General features: G+C 44.0%; 1 protein-coding gene and 1 long non-coding RNA gene across 4 annotated transcripts in view; one reads left to right on the top strand and one right to left on the bottom strand.

Moving 5' to 3' along the window:
• kitb (KIT proto-oncogene, receptor tyrosine kinase b) overlaps positions 1-21,441 on the top strand; it is a 69,388-nt gene that overhangs the window by 32,655 nt on the left and 15,292 nt on the right. For all 3 annotated transcript variants that reach the window (XR_011675784.1, XM_071408288.1, XM_071408287.1), the window contains exons 7-11: positions 12,707-12,822; positions 12,974-13,088; positions 16,807-17,006; positions 17,797-17,903; positions 19,097-19,223. Coding sequence is in view for 2 of the 3 variants with exons in the window: in XM_071408288.1 (XP_071264389.1) it covers positions 12,707-12,822; positions 12,974-13,088; positions 16,807-17,006; positions 17,797-17,903; positions 19,097-19,223 (665 nt within the window). In the remaining variant the exon portion in view is untranslated. The remainder of the gene's footprint in view (positions 1-12,706; positions 12,823-12,973; positions 13,089-16,806; positions 17,007-17,796; positions 17,904-19,096; positions 19,224-21,441) is intronic.
• On the bottom strand, positions 1,761-20,757 carry LOC139579549 (uncharacterized). The gene is made up of 5 exons (XR_011675786.1): positions 20,252-20,757; positions 4,293-4,505; positions 3,583-3,710; positions 3,247-3,335; positions 1,761-3,150 (listed from the first exon to the last, which is right to left on the bottom strand). It is a non-coding gene; the product is annotated as an uncharacterized lncRNA (long non-coding RNA).

Below are 21,441 nucleotides of genomic sequence, written 5' to 3'. Positions count from 1 at the left end.
ATTCTGCTTGGTTACAGGGTTAATTCTGCATGGTTACAGGGTTAATTCCGCTTGGTTACAGGGTTAATTCTGCTTGGTTACAGGGTTAATTCCGCTTGGTTACAGGGTTAATTCTGCTTGGTTACAGGGTTAATTCCGTTTGGTTACAGGGTTAATTCTGCTTGGTTACAGGGTTAATTCTGCGTGGTTACAGGGTTAATTCCGCTTGGTTACAGGGTTAATTCTGCTTGGTTACAGGGTTAATTCCGTTTGGTTACAGGGTTAAAACAAAAGGGTTAGTTTAGGTATTACTTCTGAGTGGTTAAGGTTAGGGCTATGGTTTGGGGGAAGGCTTAAAACAAAATAAGTTTCCATCAAGTACCATCAAGTATTCTCCCGGCTTGTTAGAGCGTTGTGGACTGCCGTGGTGCAGGGCTCTGAAGCAGCATGCTTGGTCTGACCACGCTTCGTCTCCGAGCATCATGAGTTTGTGCCAGTGCTCGGGATATGTTTTCTTATGGTAAGCGGAGAGGTAGGCATATATCGACGTCCCAAGGACCTTTCCAAACGTCTGACATCTAATGCTATTTATATTGACCGGTCTGTTTCAGCACAGTACCAGTGTCTACATACCGTATGCTGTTTATAGTGACCAGTCTGCTCCAGCACAATACCGGTGTCTACATACCGTATGCTATTTATAGTGACCAGTCTGTTTCAGCACAATACCAGTGTCTACATACCGTATGCTGTTTATAGTGACCAGTCTGCTCCAGCACAATACCGGTGTCTACATACCGTATGCTATTTATAGTGACCAGTCTGTTTCAGCACAATACCAGTGTCTACATACCGTATGCTATTTATAGTGACCAGTCTGTTTCAGCACAATACCAGTGTCTACATACCGTATGCTATTTATAGTGACCAGTCTGCTCCAGCACAATACCGGTGTCTACATACCGTATGTGAAAACGGCGGATTTTCTATGTTTTTATAGAAAAAAAGATAAAAGTTCTACCCGACGACATCATCAAAAGTTAAAAACAGAGATGTTCAAAACACTGTGAGATTCCCAGTGACCCGGGGAGTAAGAAACGTCCGCCCTCTGGCTAGAAACTCATTGTTCTTACTTTTTAACCCTACCCTGTGATGTCACAGAGAAGCATTTTTTGTTAGGACCTTTCTTCTTCTTCTTTTTAACCACAGATCCTCGAAACACACTGTTTTCACATGTAGACACTGGTACGGTGCTGGAGGTGAGGGACATGACGTTGAAAAGCGGCGGAATTGCCCTTTAAGTTGCTATGCTGTGACTCCAGCCAAAGTCTCTGACCGACAGCGAGGTAAATATTTGATCATTTATTTAACTCATACCGACCAGTAGCTCAACCGATAAGAGTCATTAACAGACCTTTAACATTTCTGAGGAGACTACAGTCACAGACCCTCCGCCCCACCTTTTCATTTCTGAACGATCACATGGCTGGTTTCTCTTGGAAGGGTGAAATGAGTGGGGCTGAACAACTAGGTGTTTGAAGGGCCATTGTCTTCCGACAGGTGGCGTCATTCTAACACGACAATGCGTTGCCAGTTGCAGACGGCCGTCGTTAAGACAATGGCAAGAGGACTGAGGCGTAGCAAGCAGCTGAAACGAATAGTTTTCCCCCTCCCATAAAATACATTGTAGCTAATCCTTTCACAAGAACATGTTACATTTCTGTGTTTTACATAACCTTATCCTACATTTCTTTATGTTATTAGAAACAAATCACAACATGTTGACATTCATATTTATTTTTAAAAATGTACATTTTATTTAACCAGGCAAGTCAGTTAAGAACAAATTCTTATTTACAATGACGGCCTAGGAACAGTGGGTTAACTGCCTTGTCCAGGGGCAGAACAACAGGTTTGTACCTTGTCAGCTCAGGGATTCGCTCTTGCAACCTTTCAGTTCCTAGTCCAACCACTAGGTTACCTGCCGCCCCAATATTAAATCACATTCAGACTTTTGGTGTCACGGGACAATAGTATCGTAAAGAATTAGAATAAAGGATTTTTATTTACTATATGAAAAATGTAAAAAAATAAAACTGGTATTCCTTTATAATATTGCACATTCTCTTCTGTACATAGAACAGGGGGTAGGTAACCCTGTGCCTGGAATATAACAGGGATTCATAAAATATATCTCAGCCCTGTGATTGGCTAAATGCAGCCCACCAGGGTTTCCTACCCTTGTAGCACGAACTACATTTAATTTAATTTAACATGAATCAACATTGCAGTTTGTGTGCCAGATTTAGCCAGTTAGCTAGTTTTCAACTGAAGTCAATGGGCAGATTGATTTAAAAAATATATTTTGTTTTACATTTCATGTAAACAAAAAACAACATTTAGTCAAACATTGTGTATAGATGGAGGCTGATTGTCCTTCGGGAGCTGTGTAACCTGTCACTCCTTTACCGTTGACTTGAGTTTCTGAAGGACAATCAGCCTCCTCATCTAAACACAATGTTTTACTAAATGTTGTTTTTACGTGAAATTCATGTGAAATATTTATGTTTATTTAAAAAAAAAAAAAAATGTTTTTAATCAATCTGCCCATTGACTCTGGCTAAAATCGAGGATCTCACACTGAGAAAGCTTATTGACTGAAAGTGCTTTTGCGTATTGGAACAATGCAGGGGGGGTCCCAACCACAGAAAACTCCCCTTTGAACTTTTCTTACTATATGGTGCAGATGTGTATTTCAGGGTAAAACCCTCACCAGGCTAACTGGAATGACTAACAGCTGCTTCTTGGAAAATGAGGGGGGCTCAACTCTGTCACCTAGGTGACTGAGGAGACTGTGCACGAAGCAAGAGCACAGTTGAGACAACATGGAGGGGGTGAAATGGCCCTAGGTGTTTGTGGGATGTCACAGCAAGAGGAGTTGAATCTAGCAGTTGTTCCCTCCATTAAAACCAAGTATAATCCTTTCACAAGAACAAGTTCACGTTTTCTCTTGCTTACATGGTATTTGACATCAGGTATTTTTCACAAATACAGTATTTTTGTGTCCCACATTGTCGACCAGTTACTTCTCTCACTGCAGGTGTCTCATAGACCGTAAGCTTAGCACAGTCCTCTTCCTGTCCGCCTTCTGACCCCACACCTCTCTTCACCCTATGAGAAGGAACAGGGAATTATCACAAACATTCCTTCATGCCCTAAATGTTCAAATCTCCGTCATACTTCTCCATCGATGGTGAAATCTCTTACCGTGTTGATATCTCCTTTGTGTTGTTAAGAGAAAAATCAATCCAGACTCCCTCCAATTTCTTTGCACTGACCACTTCAAGGAGAAAGGCCTATTGATGTAGAATAACATAAATGGTAGAATCATACTTTTTTTCTCCCCTCCATATTTGGCCTCTTATAATTTGATATCTCTGACTGAAGCTCAGTCACACATTGCAGGCACGCACACACACACACACACACACACACACACACACACACACACACACACACACACACACACACACACACACACACACACACACACACACACACACACACACACACACACACACACACACACACACACACACACACCTGTTCCTCTTCGCTGTTTATGATCACCAGGTCCAATCCCTTCCTTTGGCAGTAAGGTCTGCTCTCATCCCAGGACTTCATCTCAGTAGAGATGTAGTACAAACTGGAGTTTATATGCTTCCATCCTTCTGGAGACAGATTAGATACAGAGCAGAAGATTAGATACAGAGCAGAAGATTAGATACAGAGATTAGATACAGAGAAGAAGATTAGATACAGAGATTAGATACAGAGAAGAAGATTAGATACAGAGGTTAGAGAGTAGAAGATTAGATACAGAGTAGATACAGAGCAGAAGATTAGATACAGAGTAGATACAGAGCAGAAGATTAGATACAGAGTAGATACAGAGAAGAAGATTAGATACAGAGTAGAGAGTAGAGGATTAGATAGAGAGTAGAAGATTAGATAGGGAGCAGAAGACTTGTTTGTCACAAATATAGCAAAACAAACATGACAAATTATTTTTTTAAATAAACAACTGATCATGAAATACAATTATTATACTGCAGGTAACAGTATAATATACAGTAGTCATATAGTTCAAGTTCATGTGATTATGATCAAATAAAAGGCAGAAATCTTTTTTCTGAAATACAATACTTGACAAACTATCGACAAAGCTACAAAGGAGAGATGGTTTTGTGGTAGGAGGTTTAGGTGTGGTGCTGTGAAAAATTATATACAAATACTGAAAGAGCTGAACTTACCCTGCTTTAAAATCATATTTAGTAGAACGCGGTAGTTCTCTGATTTCAGAGTCTTGATCTCTTCTCTCTCTGCCAAACAGGTTTCATTATTTGACTGCTGTCTCTGTGCAATTTGATTGTGTTTCTGGGCAAACAGACTTATGACAGCCACAGTACACCCCACTACGACCACACACAGCAGTAGTATGTGGTGTCTTCTTAAGCATGTAGAACCTGAGGTGGACACACAAACACACAATTGATTGTTTCAATGCATGTAGTAATGTTGAAAGTTGAAGTGAAGATTAAATTCAACTGTTGGAGAACAGTGGAAGTTGATAAAATAGCTTGTTTATTTTTTATTGTTAAAAGCCTGAGGGACCAATCACAGTGGGGAATACAAAAACCAAACATGATGTGATTGGTTAAGTGAGTTGGGGAAATCTGACCAATTGTTTTTAACATAGACTGACCAATAACGTGTTATATAGTCACACATATTACTTTGTACTAACCAATGGAATATGTATACATGTTTTCAACGAGGGAATTCGATTAAGCTGCCCCGGGTTGAACCGGACTATGGCCCGTAAATGTGACGGGCGAAACCGTTGCGGGAGGCGCGCCCTGCTCAAATCGAACGGTAATCTTTGACGCTCAGTCATATTGTCAACAATGAAGCCTGGTGCAGCGTTCATAAACATACATCATCTATTTTCCATAAAATATGTTCAAATTCTGTGGTAACAACTGTTGAAAAATGGGCGTGCTCGCTTGCTACCCCGCTGATTGTTATCGTTGCTAAATCCTCCATGTAACAACTATGGGAAATTTCCTTTCGTAGGACAGCCGGAGGCAAAGTCATTAATATTTATGAGTTAGGTCGGGTGATTGGTTGAGCCTTCTTGGATGTGTAACGTCAAACTGATGCGCTGCCGAGCCGTCTGTTTAGCTTGCTCGCCAGCATGAGCACCGAACAACTTGGGAATTTCAGGTTAATTAATTGGCAAATAAATCAAAAGCCTCACCAACTAGCTACCAATCTATTTCAGTTTCACTATCCAAGCATTCATAAAACGAGTCCACTAGTTGTTTATTTTTACAGTTACGCAAACTGGCTGTTGCTTGATATGAGCAAGTCAACCCAAACATATCAAATAACATCCCTGCTTAGTTGACTAGTAACGTTGGTGACAGTGTTGATATCCTATGGCGGGTCGTGATTTGTTGAAGTTAACTCAAATAAAAAGTGTTTGGTTCCCTTTTCCGTGATGGCAGCCCCCTCGAAATCAACATCCGCCATTCCTCTAACCAACAATGTATAGGGTTATACCATAGTAGCCAGGAAGTCATTTTGGGGTGAGGGGGACTGAGATTTAATATATATATATTTTTTGCCCTTCGCTACAGAGGGCTATATCGGTCCACTAATACAGGACTAGTAAAGGCCCAGTGCACTACTTTTCGGGAAAAAAAGTTGTTTTTTAATCGTTTAAAAAAAAAAAAAGTATATATATTTTATTATGATTTTACAGGTGGCGTTTCAGCACCCCTACTTCCCGCGGTTATGGGTTATTCCAAGTTTCAACGTGGCCTTTAATTAGTGTTAGTTTAAACAGCGCTACATCCCAAATATTGTTCCCCTTGTTCTATTGATTTCAGCGTCATATCGATGGAAGTGATTAACAAAAACAGTGTTGCTTTGCACATACCACGTTGCCCACCCACTTGAATCAAAATGCAACACTTCAAAATGTATCTAGCTGTCTTCTCCAAACTGTCCTCTAACCAGTGATGTACACATTATTCCCAGGATCCGTTTGGTTTTTGGAGCTGTGTTAATTTTAACAGTGTATATTTCCTCCCTTAATCAATTACTGATTTTATTACCAGTTGACAAAACAACAGGGTTTTTTAACAACAGGGGTTCATTTCCATGTTGTGTGTGATTGACGAGTACCTTTAGTTATTGAAGGACAGGTGTTTCTGTATGATATTTCGGATTAAGGAATAAAGACAGACACCAATGTTAAGTTCAATAGCCTTGTTAAGCATTGTACAAATCCCTGCGCCTGGAGTCTGGGGAACAGTCCAACTAGTCGATTACCTATCAACTAGACTCCGTAACATCATCCTTTTCAATAGAAAGTGCAAACATAACGGCATAACATTGAGTTCTTAACAGTCAAGTCATAACAATTGAAAAGCATGACATTTTCTTTTTACTTCAGCTGTCATCTTCCTTTTTTTTTTTTTTTTTTAATTATTTTTTAAATTTTAAAATATTTTTTTAATTAACAGACAACAAGTTAAGTGTCTTGCTTACAGAGTAAGCCTGTCCGGTGGCTTGCACAGCCGACCCACCCGTGAGTAAGTATTGGCTTTGACAGGGGTAGGATTAGGGCCACGAGCTGGAGAGTTTGGTGGGGTAGAAGCTTCACCTTCAGTTGGCTCATGTCTCAATTCTGCACCCCTTACCCTTAGGCCTGGACTGTGATCCAGCTCATCTAGGTGAGTGTATGGCATGTTCTGGTTTGTCTGCTCTGCTACGCGCAGATCCACCCGATTGCGACGATAGAGGGAGCCACCAACATCCACCAGGTAAGAACGTGGTGCAACTCTCTGTAGGCATGTGCCCAGCCTCCAAAGTCCTGTGTGGTCTCCCGGCAGCGGTTTCATCCTTATAGTTTCACCCACCTCCAGCTCTGGTAGGTCTCGAGCAGTCCGGTCGTAGAAGCACTTAGCGAGCTGCTTTCTGTGACGCAGTTTGTCCGTGACGCCAACCATGACGCAGGGCTCAAGTAGCTTGTTAGCTACGGGGATAGTAGTCTTCAGACGTCTGGACAGAAGGCGTTGTGCTGGGCTGCTGTCCATGTTTTCGGTGGGTGTGTTCCTCCACTGTAAGATCGCTTTCCATGGGTCGTTGCTGTCGCGCAAGGCCCTGCTTAACAGGTTTTTTGCAATCTTGACAGCTGATTCTGCCTTGCCATTTGCTTTTGGGTGTCTTGGAGAGGAGGTCACGTGGTCGAACTCCCATTCTGAGGCGAAACGCTTGAACTGTGCAGTGAATTGTGGGCCATTGTCCGTGATTACCTTGTCAGGCTGACCTTGCCTTGCAAACTGCGCCTTGCAGCGCTTTATGACCGTCTCTGCAGACAAGTCAGGGAGCAGTTCAATTTCCCAAAAGTCAGAGTAATGATCAACGAGGAGAAGATAGTCCTTTTGTCTGTGGCTGAATAAGTCCATGCTGATGATTTGCCAGGCCCTTGTGGGCAGTTCGTGTGACATCATGGTTTCCTTTTGCTGTTCATGAGCGTACTCGTTGCATGTGGTACAGTTGCTGACAAAGTCTTTAATTTCTGCTTGCATGTTTGGCCAGTATAATGTTTCACGAGCCTGACGGTAGCATGCGTCACCTCCAACGTGACTGGAGTGTATGCGGGTAAGCATCTCTGGACGTAGTGATTTGGGAATAATGACCTTCTGACCTCTGAACAAGATGCCATTTTGCACACTGATCTCATCTCGAAAGGTCCAGTATTCTCTCACTGTGAAAGGTGTCTCCTCTTTCAGATATGGCCAACCTGCGAGAGCCATGGACTTCAGTGACTGTAGGTGTTTGTCCTTGTCAGTATGTTGCCTGATCTGGGCTAGGCGGTGATCTGTGACGTTTAAGTAGTCTGCCTGATTGATCTGTTGAACATCTTGTTGTTCCTGCTGTAGCGAACAGATGGCCTGCCGCTGATAGGCAGTGCCTCTACCTGTACATTGTGCTGTTGCCCTGCTCAGTGTGTCGCTGATGTACATCTCAGGTCCTGGCTTGTAAATGACCTTCAGGCTGTAGTTTTGCAGAGTCAGGAGCATACTTTGAAGCTTCTTGGGCGCGTTGAGGAGAGGTTTACTGAATATGGCAATGAGTGGTTTGTGGTCAGTTTCAGCGGTGACCAGCTCTCGACCATATAAGTAGTGATGGAATCGCTGGCAGGAGAAGACGATGCTGAGGCACTCTTTCTCAATTTGTGCATAGTTTTGTTCGGTGGGGGTGAGCGCTCTCGAGGCAAACGCAACGGGCTGGCCTTCCTGCATAAGGCAGCATCCAAGTCCCCTTTGGCTAGAGTCGCTCTGGATTGTGACAGGCTTCGTGACGTCGTAGTAGCGCAACACTGGCATGGATGAAGCCAGAGACTTCATCTCCTGCACTGCGGCCTCGTGCTTGGGTAGCCAGTGCCATGGTGTGTCTTTGTCCAGCAACCGGCGCAGAGGCTCACAGACTGCTGATAGGTGTGGCATGAACTTTGCAAGATAGTTTGCAAAGCCGATGAGACGCTGTACTCCTTTTGCATCAGACGGGTTTGGCATGTCGAGGATCGCTTGGACCTTGTCTGGGTCCGGCTTCAGGCCTTTTGCCGAGAGAATGTGGCCATGGAAGTGGACGTCTTTCACCTTGAACTGCAGCTTCTTCAGGCCAAGACGAAGCTTAACTGATCGGCAGCGCTCCATCAGTGCCAGGAGCTTCACATCGTGGTCGCGTTCTGCTTCTTCGTCTGTTTCACCACAGCCTACGATCAGGATATCATCGGCGATGGGTTCAATGCCCTTGAGCCCAGCCAGTAACTCGTGCTGCTTGCGTTGGTATACCTCAGGCGCCACTGAGACACCAAACGGGAGCTTGAGCCAGCGTTTCCGACCCCAGGGGGTCCAGAAGGTAGTCATGAAGCTGCATTCTTCGCCCAGCTTGCATTGAAGGAATGCATCTCGGGCATCCACCAAGGTGAAAAACCTGGCCTTGGGAAGCTTATAGAGGACATCCTCTAGTGTCGGCATGATGTAGTGGGATCGTTTCAGTGCTTGGTTCAGATGCTTTGGGTCGATGCAGACCTCAGCTTCTCTGTTTTTTTCACTATGACCATATTGCTGATCCAGTCAGTTGGTTCAGTCACAGATGTCATGTGGCCATCGGCCTCATACTTGTCCAGCTGGGCCTTCACAGCCACTTTCATTGCAATGGGCACATTGCGAGGAGCACACTGGACTGGAGTAATGCTCTCATCCACTTCAAAGTGTACCTCCCCAGGCACTGATTCAACGGGCATGTTGAATACATCGTCATATCTGCTGAGTAGTTGTTCTTTGGACAGGGGTCCATGCTGGACATGATCCACAATGTGCAGGTCATTTGGTACAGTGAACTGCATCAGTCCCAGGCGTTCGCATGTAGAGCCTGAGAGGAGAGGATTTTGACTGGTTTTCACAATCTCAAACTCCAGCTTGTGTTTGCGTCCCCGAATAACACATTCGGTCTCAAAGGTGCCCATAGAGCTCATTAGTTCTCCTGAGTACAGCTTTAGTCTAGTATCGCTGGGCAATAGATGTGTGTCAGGTGCCAGATTGATTTTGTCTTTGTAGCTCATTACGTTGCATGTAGCATCCGAATCCAGTTGACATTGTTGTTGCTTGTTGTGTAATCGTAGTGTCACAAACCATTTCTTCCCTCTTGAGTGTACAGCCCCAATGGATTCATGCATGTAAATGTCACTTTCACTGTTCAGCTCTGAACATTGAGTAACATCATCAACACAGTGAATCTTGCCCTCACTCACCCTTCTTTTGCTTTTGAGACACACTTTTGCAAAGTGATTATTAGTTCCACAAGCTCTGCATGGTTTTCTGTAGGCAGGGCAGTGCTCTTTGCCACGTGTGTGTGTATTCCCACAGTATTTACATGCTACGGGGCTCTCTGTGTTCACCGTTCGTGGTGAATTACTCTGCCTCGATTGGTTTTGTCTGAATGTCTGCCTAGCAACAGCGTGAACAGTATCAACGTCGGAGCGTGGGGTTTCCATTGCTCTCATTCTCATGTCAGTGACTTCAGCAGTGCGGCACATTTCGATGGCAGTTACTAATGTTAAGCCTCTCTCTCTCAGTAGACGCCGGCGCGTATTCTCATTTGCAATTCCCAGTACTATTTTGTCACGAATCAGTTCATCTTTCAATCCCCCGTATTCACAAGTGGCGGATTTCTCTCTCAAACGGGTTACAAAGTTGTGTACTGACTCACCCTCTTCCTGTTTGCAGCTTCCGAAAACGAACCGCTCGTAAATTACGTTTCTGGCGGGTTTGAAGTAATTCTCCAATGCATCCAATATAGCCTTTGCATCACACTGTTGTCGTGCCGTGAGGGTGAGATTGTGCCGGTGGATATGCCTGCATTCGCTGCCCATTAAACTCCTCAGAGTTGCCGGTTGTACCTCGTTGGGTTTCTCATGTAGACCGGTCGCCAGCGCATAGTCCTCGAATTCATCCCTGAAGTTGTCCCAATTAGTATTCCAGTCCCCTGTGAGAACCATGTGATTTGGTGGCGAAATGTTCGCTGCCATAGCAATGGAATAGGAGATTTCTTTGCCTTCAGTCATGGAGGTAGGTAGTGATGCTAGCTAGCCAGCTAACAACGAGTTGATCAGTGTTGTGAGTAGGAAACGGCTTGTGTTCGCATATGGAACGTAACTGCGCCTATACTGTACTTAGCTACAAAAATAACAAACGTGTGTTTTCCGAGCCACTTCTGACACCATGTTTCTGTATGATATGTCGGATTAAGGAATAAAGACAGACACCAATGTTAAATTCAATAGCCTTGTTAAGCATTGTACAAATCCCTGCGCCTGGAGTCTGGGGAACAGTCCAACTAGTCGATTACCTATCAACTAGACTCCGTAACAACAGGTGTAACTATTAACATAATTTTCAGTTGATGTTAAAGTTTATATATGACTTAAGTACAGTTTCCTGCCAGTCCAGCATGTAAAACACAGTTTGTCCTGTTTATTTGATACTTTTCAGTTATTTATCCCTTTTGCACTTGTCAGTCATGCTTGTATGTTAACATATTGATCTCTCTTGTATTTCCCCAGTAAACCACAACGTTATCCTGCTACCTTTCCACCCCGTGTGTTCCCTGTGATTGTGCGCAATAAAACCCCACTATTTGGATTCCTGCTTCATCTCCTTCATTTCCTGTGTATTCTCATCGATGCGTCATAGTGGCGTTTTGAACTCTGAACTCTTTATAATAGTCCATCTGTTCCATACTATTGTTGCGTAGATGGTACATTTTTAGGTTTTCGATATATCACAAACTGTTTCTGCGTATTGGTTATTGATTTAGACACTTTAAACCTGTTTTGACACTGGGCTATTTATCAATGTGTTGTCAACAGGAAGCAACAACAGCATTTTTTAAAATATTAATTGAACTTTCAACATTCATTTCTAATGGTATTGTACTTATTCGGGTAAACACCGCTGAATAAGTGCAAAAAGGTGACGTGACTGATGGATTTGGATTTACCAGAAATCACCAAAACGGGTTTGCCCGAATTATCCGCGCCATTTGAGAAAGAAAGTGATAGCTGCGACCCCTAGCGCTAAATCAACAGTACAAAACCAAATATATTGATCCGTTTTAAGCAATTGATCAAGTGTCATCGTGTTGACTATACACATACTAACATCAACAATCTGAGGTAAAAATGATGGGTAATGTAGTAAGAAAAACACATAGACTACTGTCCCTAATTAAATATATTAATTTACGATGATAGTAGAGGGTCTGTGCAGCAGGCTGAACGTTAGACGTCCCTACTATACGTTCGGGTGTTTTTACTAACCTGAGAGGTGAGTTCGGTTGCACGGTGCCCGTAAGTATTTCCGGTCTCCTTCGGTGAAGCCCGTTGGACCATTGCAGCTGCTGTAAATGGGATTATCAAACCTCTCCTCCATCATCATCCGCCGGACCAACGGCAGTCAGTTTTGTTTTGACCGCAGCAGTAGAGCGAGGGACGAGTTTCTGTTAATCGTGTCTGTTGCGTCTCCTTATGTAGCAGTTCCTATCTCTGACTAATACGACTAACGTCTAGATCACACCTACAGTCACACCTACAGCTACCTGTAGAGAAATCAAAACCATATCGAGACATTTAAATATAGCCCTAAGCAACTCCAGTGTAGATTTGGCCTTGTGTTGTATGTTATTGTCCTGCTGAAAGGTGAATTCCTCCCCCAGTCTCTGGTGTAAAGCAGACTGAAGCAGGTTTTCCTCTAGGAGCTTGTCTGTGCTTAGCTCTGTTCCGTTTTATAGGTACTTTCATAGATCGTTTTATAGGTACTTTTATAGGAAATTTCTCTTGACTCAAACACCTCCCTGAACAGATGAATGTATGCACTGTGTCAACAGCCTGGGAACCCCCTCTAAGTCTCAATCTATGTCATGGAAACTTCCACTTTCATTATAACATGCTGTTCTTGTAAATCATAACCCCCCTCCTCCCCCAAACACAAACACATTTCCTTGACTGTTTCCAACTCTCTCAATTCCATTTCAATAAATAAAAGTGAAATTAACACCAAAAAAAATGTCCTCTCTCTTTCTGTGTTAGGTCCGTCAGTGAACTGCGTTTGGTGAGGGTCCATGGGTCAGAGGGCGGGATTTACACCTTCCAAGCCAATCATGAGGATGCCTCTGTCAATCAATCATTCCCTGTCTATGTGAACAGTACGTTCTGGTTGGTTGTTTTTGCATGATGTGTTTTCACATCCTTTTTCACACCATTTTGAAGGCTTACAGTAAACGCTCTCTCTCTCTCTCTCTCTCTGTCTGGCTCTGTCTGTCTGTCTGTCTCTCTCTGTCTCTCTCTCTCTCTCAGGTAAGCCTGTCATAATTTCCCAGGAGGGACCAGTTGATGGACAGGTGCGCTGCGTTGCCGCCGGTTACCCGGCCCCTAAAATCACCTGGTTCTACTGTGAACTCCCCCACACACGGTACGGGACAATAACACACACAGCCATAGTCACTACTGTCATTTCTGCGTGTGATGCTAAATTGCATTGACATCCCAAGTACCCCAGTAAGTAACATATACAGAGATGTGAGAGTGAACAAGTAACCTAAACAGTTGTTTAAAAGCATAGTTACAATGCATAGCTAACTGCACTGTTAAAATGATGTGCTTTGTAACACCAAAACTATGGCAACTGAGCTGCCACCAACTCGAAGGAGAAGAAACTTGAACTTTGCTGAAGTATTGAAACCCATCATCCTGAGATGTTTTGAAACATGACATGGGTGTGTTGTAACACGGCTTAATCAACTGTTGTGCGACACCTTGCCAGGGACTGGGAACAAAACCGGAAAAGGTTGAAAACACTATTTTGGTGTTTCAAATCAGATACCTTCTTCCTGTCTAATACAGCATTTAGACACCTTCTTCTGGTGGATTTTAATGTTTAACATTGATCTACAACAGATGTGTCAAACTCATTCCACGGAGGGCCGAGTGTCTGCAGATTTTTGCTTTTTCCTTTCAATTTGTAATGAACATGAGGGGAGACAGAGAGCTGGTTTCAAGCGCAGGGCACAGCAGGTGTTTAATGTAAAGGACAACAGGAGGAGGCAGGTAGCTGGGTCCAGGGGTAGGCAGATTACAGGGAAAAACAGAGCTCCGAATAGAAGTGTGTCACAAAACAAACAATACCTCACAGTGATGGGGTGCAAAGAACTGAACTAAATAGTGTGTGATAATGACATACAGGTGTGTGAACAGGTGAGCAGAATTCAGGCGATTAGGATCTGGAGAGTGTGAGCTGCGTTCAGGGGGGGGGGGGGGGGTCTCGGTGTGTGAGAGTGTGAGCTGCGTTCAGGGGGGGGGGTCTATGTGTGTGAGAGTGTGAGCTGCGTTCAGGGGGGGGGTCTATGTGTGTGAGAGTGTGAGCTGCGTTCAGGGGGGGGGGGTCTATGTGTGTGAGAGTGTGAGCTGGAAAGGGATCTGCGTTCAGGGGGGGGGGGGTCTATGTGTGTGAGAGTGTGAGCTGGAAAGGGAGCTGCGTACAGGGGATCTACGTGTATGGGAGTGTGAGGTGGAAAGGGAGCTGCGTACAGGGGATCTACGTGTATGAGAGTGTGAGCTGGAAAGGGAGCTGCGTTCAGGGGATCTACGTGTATGGGAGTGTGAGGTGGAAGCAGACGTTACACAATTAAGACCTAGACAACCAGGCGAGGGGAGTTCCGTACCAGCAGACATTCAGCCCTCTGTGGAATGATTTTGACACGTGATATACAGTATGTATCTGACCATTGTTGAGCACAGTGCCAAATCCACCAGCATTAACTAGATGTTTAACAGCAAGCATTGGAAGATAATGTATTTACCTCTTCCATTAAAAGTTGGAAATGTGGTAGAGGGTGGTCTCCTCATTGAACGTCATTTTGCCTGACGTTTTTGATATCCGTTCATCACGCTCCATTACACCTCAACAAAGCTGCTTAATACTCATATAGAAATAGACTTTCCTTCCTTTAAACATGAATACAACACTGTGTCCATACCCACTTCCACCTGTCACACTGTCATTCCTTCTCTGTCACTTCCTGTTTTTTAATCTGTCTAAATAAAACACTGAAGAAATGAAGGTGAATTTCCACAATAAATATTCTCAATATGCTCTTATCACCAATCAATATTTAGGCTATAAACCATTAGCATTTCTTAACCATTTGATTGTTTGGGTGTTTCAGAGTACTTATTTTCTGTTTTAAAACACTTTCTGTGTATCATAATACTGACTTTGGGTTTTCCATTCTAACCCCCTCCACACACCAGATCTCTTGTTAGGTGACATTGGGTTTCCATTACAACCCCCTCCACACACCAGATCTCTCTGGTTAGGTGACATTGGGTTTCCATTACAACCCCCTCCACACACCAGATCTCTCTGGTTAGGTGACATTGGGTTTCCATTACAACCCCCTCCACACACCAGATCTCTTAGTTAGGTGCAGTAGGCTACTTTTAATGGTTTCATGACACAATCGTGGTGTTTTGAGTCTTTCCATGTGTACAGTGTAAGAGCACCCTAACAGTGTGTTTAGTTTCCATGTGTGCAGTGTAAGAGCACCCTAACAGTGTTGTTTAGTTTCCATGTGTGCAGTGTAAGAGCACCCTAACAGTGTTGTGTAGTTTCCATGTGTACAGTGTAAGAGCACCCTAACAGTGTTGTTTAGTTTCCATGTGTGCAGTGTAAGAGCACCCTAACAGTGTTGTGTAGTTTCCATGTGTACAGTGTAAGAGCACCCTAACAGTGTGTTGTTTAGTTTCCATGTGTACAGTGTAAGAGCACCCTAACAGTGTGTTGTTTAGTTTCCATGTGTACAGTGTAAGAGCACCCTAACAGTGTGTTTAGTTTCCATGTGTGCAGTGTAAGAGCACCCTAACAGTGTTGTTTAGTTTCCATGTGTACAGTGTAAGAGCACCCTAACAGTGTGTTGTTTAGTTTCCATGTGTGCAGTGTAAGAGCACCCTAACAGTGTGTTGTTTAGTTTCCATGTGTACAGTGTAAGAGCACCCTAACAGTGTTGTTTAGTTTCCATGTGTACAGTGTAAGAGCACCCTAACAGTGTTGTTTAGTTTCCATGTGTACAGTGTAAGAGCACCCTAACAGTGTGTTGTTTAGTTTCCATGTGTGCAGTGTAAGAGCACCCTAACAGTGTGTTGTTTAGTTTCCATGTGTGCAGTGTAAGAGCACCCTAACAGTGTGTTTAGTTTCCATGTGTGCAGTGTAAGAGCACCCTAACAGTGTTGTTTAGTTTCCATGTGTGCAGTGTAAGAGCACCCTAACAGTGTGTTTAGTTTCCATGTGTGCAGTGTAAGAGCACCCTAACAGTGTGTTTAGTTTCCATGTGTACAGTGTAAGAGCACCCTAACAGTGTTGTTTAGTTTCCATGTGTGCAGTGTAAGAGCACCCTAACAGTGTGTTTAGTTTCCATGTGTGCAGTGTAAGAGCACCCTAACAGTGTGTTGTTTAGTTTCCATGTGTGCAGTGTAAGAGCACCCTAACAGTGTGTTTAGTTTCCATGTGTACAGTGTAAGAGCACCCTAACAGTGTTGTTTAGTTTCCATGTGTACAGTGTAAGAGCACCCTAACAGTGTTGTTTAGTTTCCATGTGTACAGTGTAAGAGCACCCTAACAGTGTGTTGTTTAGTTTCCATGTGTACAGTGTAAGAGCACCCTAACAGTGTGTTGTTTAGTTTCCATGTGTACAGTGTAAGAGCACCCTAACAGTGTTGTTTAGTTTCCATGTGTGCAGTGTAAGAGCACCCTAACAGTGTTGTTTAGTTTCCATGTGTGCAGTGTAAGAGCACCCTAACAGTGTTGTTTAGTTTCCATGTGTGCAGTGTAAGAGCACCCTAACAGTGTTGTGTAGTTTCCATGTGTGCAGTGTAAGAGCACCCTAACAGTGTGTTTAGTTTCCATGTGTGCAGTGTAAGAGCACCCTAACAGTGTGTTTAGTTTCCATGTGTACAGTGTAAGAGCACCCTAACAGTGTGTTTAGTTTCCATGTGTGATTCTGTGCACCACCCTTTCTCAAATGTGGCTTGTTTTCATTCTTCAGGGATTGAGTCAGACCTGGGACACCAGGTGAATCTCTGGCCAATCAGTGACATTAATCAATTCACTAACCACTCCCCCCCCCCCCCCCCAGGTGTTCCCACCTGACCAACGCCAGCCAATGGGAGCAGCGTGAGGTTGCCACGGTAACGGTATCAGACTCGGCCTTCGGCAGCAGCGAGGTGGAGAGCCGACTGAACGTCACGAAGGGAGACACACACACACACTACCACACGTTGGAGTGTGTAGCGACCGTGCAGGGCGAGCAGGCTTACACACTGTTCTCCATCAGCGGTGAGATATAACACACACACACACACACACACACACTGGACATACACACACACACTCAGTCTCTGTAGTGGACAGGAGTGTGTGGATGTAGGGCCATATTGAGTGGGATTACAGAATGTTGAGTGTGCAGGTCTTGAATTAGACATGGACACTAATCTAATGTAATCTCACATAAACATAACACTGCTGTCTCCTCTCTGTGTGGCCGGTGGGACTGCAGCTCACACCACAATAAGACAGTGCCTCTGTTCATCATGTAAAAACAGACAGTCTGCAACTCAATACTAGGAAGGTGTTCTTAATGTATACTCAGGTTATATAGAGTACGTGTTGTGTGTGTGTTCTAATGTTTATACGTGTGTGTGTGTGTGTGTGTGTGTGTGTGTGTGTGTGTGTGTTTATACGTGTGTGTGTGTGTGTGTGTGTGTGTTTATACGTGTGTGTGTGTGTGTGTGTGTGTGTGTGTATACGTGTGTGTGTGTGTGTGTGTGTGTGTGTGTGTGTGTGTGTGTGTGTGTGTGTGTGTGTGTGTGTGTGTTTATACGTGTGTGTGTGTGTGTGTGTGTTTATACGTGTGTGTGTGTGTTTATACGTGTGTGTTTATACGTGTGTGTGTGTGTGTGTGTGTTTATACGTGTGTGTGTGTGTGTGTGTGTGTGTGTGTGTGTGTGTGTGTTTATACGTGTGTGTGTGTGTGTGTGTGTGTGTGTGTGTGTGTGTGTGTGTGTGTGTGTGTGTGTGTGTGTGTGTGTGTGTGTGTGTGTGTGTGTGTGTGTGTGTGTCCATACAGAGCGCACCGTGCCCCATAAGCTCTTCACCCCCCTGCTGACTGGTGTGGTTGTTACAGCTGTAATACTGAGCATCACACTGGTGGTTCTCCTCTACAAATACCTTCAGGTACTGTACCCTGTTATAGACTGGCTGACTGGCTGGCTGGCTGGCTGGCTGACTGGCTGACTGGCTGACTGGTGTGGTTGTTACAGCTGTAATACTGAGCATCACACTGGTGGTTCTCCTCTACAAATACCTTCAGGTACTGTACCCTGTTATAGACTGACTGGCTGGCTGGCTGGCTAACTGACTGGCTGACTGACTGGCTGGCTGGCTAACTGACTGGCTGACTGGCTGGCTGGCTAACTGGCTGACTAGCTGACTGACTGGCTGGCTGATTGACTGACTGACTGACTGACTGACTGACTGACTGGCTGGCTGGCTGGCTGGCTGACTGACTGATTGGCTGGCTGACTGGCTTACTGGCTGACTGGCTGGCTGGCTGATTGACTGGCTGGCTGGCTGACTGACTGACTGGCTGATTGACTGGCTGGCTGGCTGGCTGATTGACTGGCTGGCTGATTGGTCATCATGTTATTGATCCCCTCATGTTTAACACCTTATTTTTGGTAAATGTATTATATTTTAATCATGTTCTCTAATGTATTTATTATTGATCAATATCAATATTGATCCCCCCTCCCAACAGAAACCCAAATTCCAGATGATTATATGTGATTATACCATGGTTTTGTTAAATACTCGTTTCTGAAGTTAATTCTAGAGCGTGTATTATTTCCCTATAACGCACGGTATATCAGCACGGTAGAATTCAATGGCAAGTTCATAATTACATGTTCTATAATTACATGCTGCTTTTTAAAACAAAAGTCGAATTGAAAACAGTATTGGTATTGTTTTAATTTGATTTTCATAAAAGCAAGCTAAGACTGATGGTTTGGTTAGATAAACTAACCAGTCTGTTTGTTTGGTTACCACGGCAACTACTGTAGCGATCTAGTAAACTTGCTAGCTACTTCAGTGTATGTTGAAAACATTTCTACCTGCAAATTAACACATTTTTCATGCCAAATGTGTTAAATTATAGCCATGGTATGAAAGGGATAATCAACTCGGGTTTCTATGCGTTCTCTGGAAAATAATGTAACTCGGTGGAAGGTCAGTTCCGGTAGCGCGTCGGTGGAACACCTTCTACGTCGTCGTTCATTATTTTTCGAAAGAAGACATATCCCCTTGTTGATTATCCCTGACTTCATCACGTTATTAAATGTATTGATCATTGACCCCCGCTCCAACAGAAGCCCAAGTTCCAGATTCAGTGGAAGGTGATTGACAGTATCCACGGCAACAACTACATCTACATCGACCCCACCCAGCTGCCCTATGACCCCAAGTGGGAATTTCCCCGGCAGAAACTACGCTTTGGTACGAGCATGTACACACACACACACACACACACACACACACACACACACACACACACACACACACACACACACACACACACACACACACACACACACACACACACACACACACACACACACACAGGTGTTGGGGTAGTTACAATTTAATAAAATTTTAAAAATAGTATATTACCTACATTACATAGGCCTATATGTAACAGTATAACTTTAGTCCGTTCCCCCGACCCGGGCGCGAACCAGGGACCCTCTGCACACATCAACAACAGTCACCCACGAAGCATCGTTACCCATCGCTCCACAAAAGCCGCGGCCCTTGCAGAGCAAGGGGAACCACTACTTCAAGGTCTCAAAGCGAGTGACGTCACCGATTGAAACGCTATTAGCGCGCAGCCTGCTACCTAGCTAGCCATTTCACATCGGTTACATATACACCAACACAAGTAGCCTAATAATGACAGACGCACAATCTAGTCACCGGAGGTTGGTGGCACCTTAATTGGGGAGGACAGGCTCGTAGTTATGGCTGGAGCGGTATTGGTGGAATGGTATCAAATACCATTCCATTTGCTCCATTTGAGCCATTATTATGAGCTGTCCTCAGCTGTCTCCACTGCCTCTACTACATGCCTCTACTGCATACCTCTATTACATACCTCTACTACATACCTCTACTACATACCTCTACTACGTATCTTTATTACGTACCTCTACTACGTACCTCTACTGCATACCTCTACTGCATACCTCTACTGCATACCTCTACTGCATACCTCTACTGCATACCTCTACTGCATACCTCTACTACATACCTCTACTACATACCTCTATTACGTACCTGTATTACATACCTCTATTACATACCTCTATTACGTACCTCTATTACGTACCTCTACTACGTACCTCTATTACATACCTCTACTACATACCTCTATTACATACCTCTACTACATACCTCTACTACATACCTCTGCCTTGGCAGCAGCTAATGAGGATCCTTAATAAATACAAAGACAAAATACTACATACCCAGCTATAAACAGGTTAATCTCTCGCTGGATTACAGCCTGTCCTCCTGAACGATTCAAATCAAGCCTTGGTTGTTTGGGTGAGGTAGGCCTACAGTCATCTTCAGTAGCAGCAGTGGTCATGAACCGGGTGAGGTAGGCCTACAGTCATCTTCAGTAGCAGCAGTGGTCATGAACCGGGTGAGGTAGGCCTACAGTCATCTTCAGTAGCAGCAGTGGTCATGAACCGGGTGAGGTAGGCCTACAGTCATCTTCAGTAGCAGCAGTGGTCATGAACCGGGTGAGGTAGGCCTACAGTCATCTTCAGTAGCAGCAGTGGTCATGAACCGGGTGAGGTAGGCCTACAGTCATCTTCAGTGGTCGGTTTTCGCTACGACTCTTGTCTTGTTGCTTCAAGAGATTGGAAGTTGTGATTGTAGCAGTGGAGAGTTGTTTCCCTCCTGGACAGTTGACATGTTCCAGTTATATTCTGGTCACGTTGTCCCTCCAGATCAAAGTAATGGGGAATTACTTCCTCTCTGAGAAACTCAGTGTTTTCGTCTCTTCTGCCTTGTTTCATCTGCCGTGTTTCATCTGCCTCACTAAAGCTGTTAGTACTAGCGTGTGTAAACAGGAACTTGGTGAGAGGACGAAAACCATTTGAATCTGGGGCGGGCGGGTGGGGGTGGGTGGGGGTGGGTGGGGGGGTGTATATATTGATATCAACAGCTGTAATAGAAAGAGAATGATAACAAAAGTAACAACAACTTATCTTTAATCAGTAACTGTAATATAATTACTCAAATGACTAGTTACCGCAAAAAGGGATATTATTACTGTATAACCCCCAAACACTGACACACACATTACAAGTCATCCAGCTGTCCACTGTCACACAATGTCAACATGTCAAAACCAGACAGTGGTTACTTCTCTTTATCTAGTTTCGGTCTGACTCAGACCCAGCCTGCAAGCACACTCTCACAACAGCCAGAGCTTAACCACAAAGACTAATATAGATGGCTTGTACAACGAAGAGTGGCAGAGTTTAGACACATAGCAACAGTATCTATTATAAGGCCTGCAGCAAAACATACGAATCTTAAAGTCCCCTTAATCAATAATGGGGAGGGTCTTTGGGACAATATACAATATACAATATATCGACTTCAACAGCTGTAATAGAAAGGGAATGATAACAAAAGTAACAAA

This window comes from Salvelinus alpinus, chromosome 6, assembly GCF_045679555.1.
Source record: "Salvelinus alpinus chromosome 6, SLU_Salpinus.1, whole genome shotgun sequence".
Lineage (NCBI taxonomy): Eukaryota > Metazoa > Chordata > Actinopteri > Salmoniformes > Salmonidae > Salvelinus > Salvelinus alpinus.
Note: the sequence above shows the minus strand (reverse complement) of the source record. Positions and strands in the feature narration are given on the sequence as shown.